Source organism: Octopus bimaculoides, chromosome 9 (genome assembly GCF_001194135.2).
Source record: "Octopus bimaculoides isolate UCB-OBI-ISO-001 chromosome 9, ASM119413v2, whole genome shotgun sequence".
NCBI lineage: Eukaryota > Metazoa > Mollusca > Cephalopoda > Octopoda > Octopodidae > Octopus > Octopus bimaculoides.
Window position 1 is genome coordinate 5,095,538 of NC_068989.1, and position 8,128 is coordinate 5,103,665.

Consider the following 8,128-nt stretch of genomic DNA (forward strand, 5'->3'; position numbering starts at 1 on the left):
CCCTCTCCATGCCACTGATGTTATACAAGGGAAAGGCAAAGGGGCCGATACAGCTTGGTACCAGTGACATCACAACTCATTTCTACAACAGAGTGAACTGGAGCAACGTGAAATAAAGAGTCTTGCTCAAGAAAACAACACACAGCTCAGTCTGGGAATTGAACTCACTACCTCATGATTGTGAACTTGACCCCAACCACTGAACCATGTGCCCTAAAAAGCCTAGTATATTGGTTTCAAATCTTGGTACAAGGCCAGGAATCGCCTATGTGATTACATTGATCCCAGGAAACTGACCATGAAAAGACGAAAGGCAAAGCCGAGCTTGGCAGAATTCGAACTCAGAGCGTAAAGGCAGACAAAATGCCGCTAAACATTTTGCCTGGCCTGATAATGATTCTGCCAACTTGCCATTTTAGTGGCCTAGTGTATTAACCACAGTCATTTTAACTATTCTTTAGTCCAGTATCAATTTGGATTGATCAAACCTATAATCAAAGGCATTCTAGCCATGATCATCCCATCTCAGTATAACCTGACAAAACATGTCCAGAACCTCTTTGTTCTATGTATCTTCCCATAACACTGCAGGGAAATTTGGCTGTTTTTTCTAGCAGGTCAAGCAAGCAAATATGTACAGGCTTCTTTAGATTATTGTGTTTCTGGACTATGTTAGCTAATGAATGTGACTTAAAAACTAATTTCCTTGTAAAGAAGACCTGAGTATATTACTGGTACAGATTCCTGATTAGGTAAACTGAAGAGGTGTAGAATTAGAAGTGCACAGACCATGAATGGCATAAATGCACAACTTGCAGGCCATAGGCATCTTAAGCCCCCACACATTGGTCGTTCACACTAGCCTCTCCCTGGAGACACAGACTTCTAGATTCTGCCATTCAAAAAATAAACCAAAAGTCTCCGAAAGCATCTTAAATCAGCCAAGGAAGAATGCATAGTTGTTGACGTTGAACTAAAATTGAATTATGAAAGAGAGCTGGATTGCCAGAGAAATGGAAATGAATGAAAGAAAGTAGAATGGAAGGAAGACACACAGACAGACAGACGGATAGAAAAGAGAGTTAAATAATGAGAGAATTTAAACAACTGTTTGAATAGATAGCTGCACAGAAAGCTTGGTAGTCTTTAAATGATGTCCCATACTTATTGTCTGAGTTATGATTAAATGTATTTTTGGCTGCAGTATTTCATCCACAGAATGTTCCTTTGGGGCATAAAGGGCTAAAGAGCACCCACACCAGCCCAAAGGCATTTAAATAACTCCCATACCCTCAGTAATGGTTAAAATTGAAGTTTAATTTATAAAGGATAAATACAAAGCTTCTAATTTCTTATTTCCCATTCTACATTTAATTTGAAATATTGAATAAAAAAAAAATTCATCAAAAGCTTCATGATTTAATGAAGAATGAAAAATGACAAAACAAAAATCACTACAAAAAGATAGATTTAGAATTAAATTTTATGTCGTTAACGACATTAAATGCTAAGAACTGGTGTGCGTGTGTGAGAGAGAGAAGGGGAAGAGAGAAAGAAAGAGAGAAAAAAGGGGTTTGATCTGCATTTAACAATGAAGCAATAAAATATAGAAGAGTTATGCAGCAAAGGGAGATAACAGATATAACTCTAGACTTCCAAATTTTATGAGATTCTCTTATAGGTTTCAGTCAGTGGACTATAGGTGGCCATATTGAGAGGACATTGCTTGCCAGAGTACATCTGAGTACATCAACCCACTCCTTGTTTTATTGGTTTCAGAAGAATAACATGCAAAGTGGGTTTGGAGAAACTGATTACCAAAGGATATTTTATAAGATGCTGTGTGCTTGAGAAGAAGACCCATCAAGCCAAGTCAAATTGCAGTCATAGCAGATACTGGTGTCATGCAATTGGCACCTGTGCTAGTGGCACACAAAAAGCACCCACTACACCCTTGGAGTGGTTGGCGTTAGGAAGGGCATCCAGCTGTAGAAACCATGGTAAATCAGATGAGCCTGGTGCACTCTCTCAGCTTACCAGCCCTAGTCAAACTGTCCAACCCATGCCAGCCAGCATGGACAACGGATGTTAAATGATGATGATGATGATGATGATGACAATGCACAGAATGTCATCATCATTTTAACGTCTGCTTTTTCATGCTTCAAAAGTTCAGAGTGAACTGGAACAACATGAAATAAAGAATCTTGCTCAAGAATACAACAGCCTAGTCTGGGAATTGAACTCACTACCTCATGATTGTGAGCCCAATGCTCTAACCACTGAGCCATGTACCTTCATCTATACATATCCTCACCAAAATGGTATTCTTCTGAAGGATCTTTGGAGTAATGTTATTCATTAGTGTGAGTGTAGCTTGGAGATTGGGGGTCTCTCCATGCCAAAACACTGCTTATTTGCTTTGAGCAGTCAGAGCACTGTGGATATGTGATTAGAATATTGCAGGAAAGAAGTGCAAGATGGATTCTTGAAGCCAAACCAGCAGGAAATGTTGGGGTGGACCAAGAACGAGATGGTTGGATAAGATCCATCATGTCGGTTGGTTGTGCTTGGGAAAGTATAATGATGGCTGCATCGAGGACTCTACACCTACAACCCTCCAAGGAATAGGGAGTGGAGAAGATGGATGAGTGTGTGTGTGTGTGTATTTGTTTGCTTTTACCCTAAACCACTTGAAAATCAATGTTGGTTTGTTTATGCCCCTATTGTTTAGTGGTTTGGCACGAGAGACCAATGGAATAAGTACTACATGTTAAAAAAATAAATATTGGGGGTCGATTTGTTTGACTATACCCTTCGAGGCAGTGCCCCAGCATGGTCGCAGCCCAATGACTGAAATAAGTAATAGATAAAAAAAAATCAAATAATGATTGGTTAAGAATGGAACCTAAAGAAGTCAGGAAGTTGGAGAGGAACAGGAAATATATAAACATAAAAAAACAAACGAAAATAACAACAAAATAAAGCAAATAATACACACATATAAGCAGAATAAAACAATGGAACAACAATGAAATCTGCTACATTTCATAACAGAAACATAAAAAGATGAGGGGGGAAATAAATATATTTATGTATATCTATTTCCCCACCCCCTCATTTTCTTTTAAAAACTAAACAAATTTTGATTGTGAAATGATTTAAACTCATAAAGATTTTGACAAGGGACACAACCCATTCTATTATAAAATATTGCTTTCTACTATAGGTACAAAGCTTGGGGGAGGGGGAGTGGCTAGTTGATAACATTAAACCCCAGTTCTGAACTGGTACTTATTTTATTGACCCTGAAGGGTTGAATGGTTAACATCAACTTCATTGGAATTTGAACTCAGAACATGAAAACATGAAATGCTGCTAAGCAATTTTCTCTGGCATGCTAACAATTCTGCCAGCTCACCATCTTCCTAATTCCTAAAATACTGGTTTCAAATTTTGGCACAAGGCCTGCAATTTTGGGGGGAATGGGGGGAGGGCTATGTTGATTACATTGACCACAGTACTCAACAGGTACATGTTTTATTGACCCCAAAAATATGAAAAACAAAGTCAACCTTGATGTAATTTGAACTCGGAATGTAAAAACAGATGAAATGATTCTAAGCAATTTGTATGGCATACTAATAATTCTGCAGCTTGCCGCCTTGCTAACTCCTGAAATACAAGGTGTGGCAAAACTAATGCCCTTTTGTATTTCAGTTTTCTTGCTTCTAATGGAGTTTCTTTTCTATTTCCTAAAACTTCTGCGATTTTTCCCATTAGTTTTATTATTCATTTCTTTAAGTAATGCAATAAATTTGTGTTCAATAAAAAATTACTTAAACATTCATATATATATATATATATATATATATATATGTAGGCACAGGAGTGGCTGTGTGGTAAGTAGCTTGCTTACCAACCACATGGTTCTGGGTTCAGTCCCACTGCGCGGCACCTTGAGCAAGTGTCTTCAGCTATAGCCTGAGGCCGATCAAAACCTTGTGAGTGGATTTGGTAGACGGAAACTGAAAGAAGTCCGTCGTATATATGTGTGTGTGTGTGTGTGTGTGTGTGTGTGTGTGTGTGTATGTTTATTTGTCTGTGTTTATCACCCCAACATTGCTTAGTGGTTCGGCAAAAGAGACTGATAGAATAAGTACTAGGCTTACAAAAAATAAGTCCTGGGGTCGATTTACTCGACTAAAGGCGGTGCTCTAGCATGGCCGCAGTCAAATGACTGAAACGAGTAAAAGAGTATACTATAAAAGTTATTAAATGCAAAAACGGTATTACTTCTGTCGGACCCTGTATTAAAGATAGGCATGGCTAGTGAAAAAGCACAGCTGTTGCTTTGTGGTTCAGAAGTTTAGTTTCCAACCATGTGGTTTTGGGTTCAGTTCTGGGTTCAGTGTCTTCTACTACAACCCCTTTGCTAACCAAAGCCTTGTGAATGGGTTTGGTAAACAGAAAGTGAAAGAAGCCCATCATATATGTGTGTATCTCTATGTCTTGATACTGCATGACTGTTGTAAAAGAATGGCACACATTTCCAGTGTTTTGTGTGTGAGTGTGTATGATTATGGTGATGGTCTGTTATCACTCTAAAAAATCAGGTGAATAGAGAAAAAAAGGAGAAAACAAACAAACGAACAACCTTTTCTATTATCATGATTGAGTTAATAGAAACTCTAGCTTGTCTAGAGACATACCTGAGATATAACATCACCATTGAAGCGCCGAACTTGATATAGATGTCGGTACCTCGATTGTTGCTGTTCTCGTTTCTGCTTTGCTCGTATTCTTTGTAGGTTCACTTTGCGGCTTCGTTTGTTCTGTAAAACTGCAAAAAAAAAAAAAAAAAAAGGGTAGAGAAGGCTTATAATAAATAAAATACCGTATTTTGATGGCACATAAGATGCACTTGCTTTCCCAAAAACACTAACTCCAAAAATATTACCTGGGGTTCTGTAAGTGATGTTGGGTCTCCCATAAGCTTTAATGCCCTAAAAACATTTTTTTTCTGAAAATATGTTGCTGAAATTGGGGGCAGCTAATACACCTGTGCGTCTTTTATGCCATCAAATATGGTTAAAAAAGGTAAAAATATTAGTTCATTTGTTGGTGGGCTTCCTTTCAACTCTTTCTTCCTGTTTACAGCAAATCTATGGCATTTTATGCATTATTTATATTCTGAAATTTTTATTGATTTGAAGGATCAGCAAATTTACCCAGTTCTACATGTGTGTGCGTGTGTGCGCATATGTAGTTTCTCTTATCTTTTAGCAAATTTGCTATTAATCCTATTTCCTTTACCAAATCATAATGGAATGTGCATAAAAATAAAAAAAAAATTCTTAAATCCACATTATTAACACAACTACTATTACTCTCTATGTATCAGGTATATGAGACTAGCAGGAACAACATACTGCAGCTACTATAACTACTACTACTACTACTACTGCCATTGATTCTCAAATGTATCATTATTATTATTATTATTCTTTGCCCAGTCAAGGGAGATAAATGACAAAAACTGAAGAAAATTATGAATGTTCTGTTTTTGTATTTGGCTTGCAAGATACTTGATATGAGCTCATGTGCTGAAACATATTTTGTTATATCTTGGGTGGGTCACTGTGCCAATGGTAAACACACACACACACTGGTTCTATTTCACTTCTTGATTTGACAATTGGTTAGCAGTTTAATTAACTATCTTGTCGATTGTTTGATTAATCATTACAGTTAAACAATTAATCAGTTATGCTTGATATCGCTTCAGTGACATACCCCCACTACTTCAGGTGAGCCTCTAAGTTATAACCAACATAACTTATTGACTGATTAACCAAACAATCAATAAATTCACTGGCTAAATAGCATACCAATTGATGAGTAATAAAGAAGTGAAATACAACCAATGTGTGTTTATTATCGGCATAATGACCCTCCCAAGATACAACAAAGTATATTAAGTTCTTAACGGTAATTACTTACATTCTATTTTATGTTCTCGGTTCAAATGATGTTGAAGTCAAATTTGCCTTTCATCCTTCTGTGGTCCACAAAAATAAGTAGCAGTAAAGTGCTGAGCACTGATCTAACCAACATTACCCACCACCAATATAATATTATGGCTTTGTATCAATGTTAAAAAAAAAAAAATCATTGCTGTAGTAGAAGTACCACTATTAGTTGTTATCCTACCAACAAACCAAAATAACAATCCCAGACCACCATTAATTTTCCTTGGACCCAGCAATTTACTTCTGCTATTATAATAGAGTTGAAGCCTTTGCTCTGCCATCCACCCCCTTTTTTAGTTAATTTTCTTTTGCTTGACATTCGAACTAAGGACAAATATAAACAAACTTTCTGTCCCTCCACCTCCAGCCTTCTAAAAAGCTATTGGGTTGGTGCATAATTATTGCAGCTTTTTTGCAACAAATTTTATTCAACAAAAACAATAACAATATTTAACAAAAACATCTTTAAATGACAGTCTGACCGTCTGCCAACCAAATGGGAAGCAGTAATTGAAGTAGATGGTGAATATGTTCCAGAATAATTATTTAAAGATGTTTTTGTTACGTGTTATGATTGTTTTTGTTGAATAAAATTTGTTAAAAAAAAAGCTGCAATAATTATGCACCAACCCCAAAAAAAAAAATATAAAAAAAACTACTAGATTTGGGATATTTCTGAATGATTTGCATTCTATCCTTATTATTCATATCACCTTGAATCTAAGGTGTGGTTACAGGCGTAAGTGTGGTTATAGGAGCAGGTGTGTCTGTTTGGTTAAAAGGTTTTCTTCCCAGGCCATGTGGTTTCTGGTTCAGTGCCAATGTGTAACACCTTGAACAAGTGTCTTCTACCATAGCCTTGTAAGTGAATCTGGTAGACAGAAACTGAAAGAAGCCTGCCCTACATATGTACACACACAGACACAAACACATATATATATTGTTGGTATTATGTTAAACTGTTGTATGTTCAAATTTGGCCAAATGCGTTTTTTTCAATATTTATTTTTGCTTGCAATAGCCAGTTCTTTTTGTTAAACTATCGTATCTCCAGCTGTCTCAGATACCAAGAATTGTCAAAGTATAGTACAATGGTTTTGCTATGGAATGGTGAAGCTATTTTTTCGTTTTCTGAAGAAGCAACGTTGTGGACTTATGACATTTTTGCATGATAACAATGATACACACACACACACACAGAAGGCACAAGTATTTGTGCTCACACGCACGTGTGCATACATATATATGCATGTCTGTCTATTGTTTATCTCCTATTTATCCATTTATCTACCTACCTATCAACCTCTGTGTGTTGATGCAGGAATATATATATATATATATATATATATATATATATATACATACATCATCATCATCGTTTAACATCTGCTTTCCATGCTAGCATGGGTTGGACGATTTGACTGAGGGCTGGCGAACCAGACGGCTGCACCAGGCTCCAATCTGATCTGGCAGAGTTTCTACAGCTGGATGCCCTTCCTAACGCCAACCACTCTGAGAGTGTAGTGGGTGCTTTTACGTGCCAGCGGCACGAGGGCCAGTCAGACGGTACTGGCAATGACCATGCTCAAATGGTGTTTTTTATGTGCCATATATATATTGTGTATCTAATATAGGATAAAATTTTCGAAAAATTTTATCAGTGGCCAGCATATTAAAAAATACCTTTTACGGTGAAAATTATAAACAACGTATAAATAAGGGCAAAAGAAAAAAATTCCTATGCCAAATATGCCAAGAAATAGACTTTAAATCATCAATAACCACATATAATTCATCACCAAAAGCACACATCTTGAAGAAAGCTGACAGAAATTTCAAAAAAATTCTGTTATTACCAAATCGGTCCAATTTCTGAGTTAATTCATAAAGAATTTTCTCGCCATCAGCGGTAAATACATTAAGAAATAAATGAAATACTTACTTGCACGCATGGAACAAGCATATGCAGTGATGAATTATATGTGGTTATTGACAATTTAAAGTCTATTTCTCGGCATATTTGACATATGATGTTTTTTTCTTTTGCCTGTATTTATAAGTTGTATATATATATATATATATATATATATATATAT

The 8,128-nt window shown here is 36.4% G+C and overlaps 1 protein-coding gene across 12 annotated transcripts in view; it reads right to left on the bottom strand.

The window, feature by feature from the left end:
- Nucleotides 1-8,128, bottom strand: part of LOC106880637 (transmembrane protein 198) — a 140,485-nt gene that overhangs the window by 5,013 nt on the left and 127,344 nt on the right. For all 12 annotated transcript variants that reach the window (XM_052970389.1, XM_052970386.1, XM_052970387.1 and 9 more), the window contains one exon: nucleotides 4,713-4,843. In XM_052970389.1, the coding sequence (XP_052826349.1) occupies nucleotides 4,713-4,843 (131 nt within the window). The remainder of the gene's footprint in view (nucleotides 1-4,712; nucleotides 4,844-8,128) is intronic.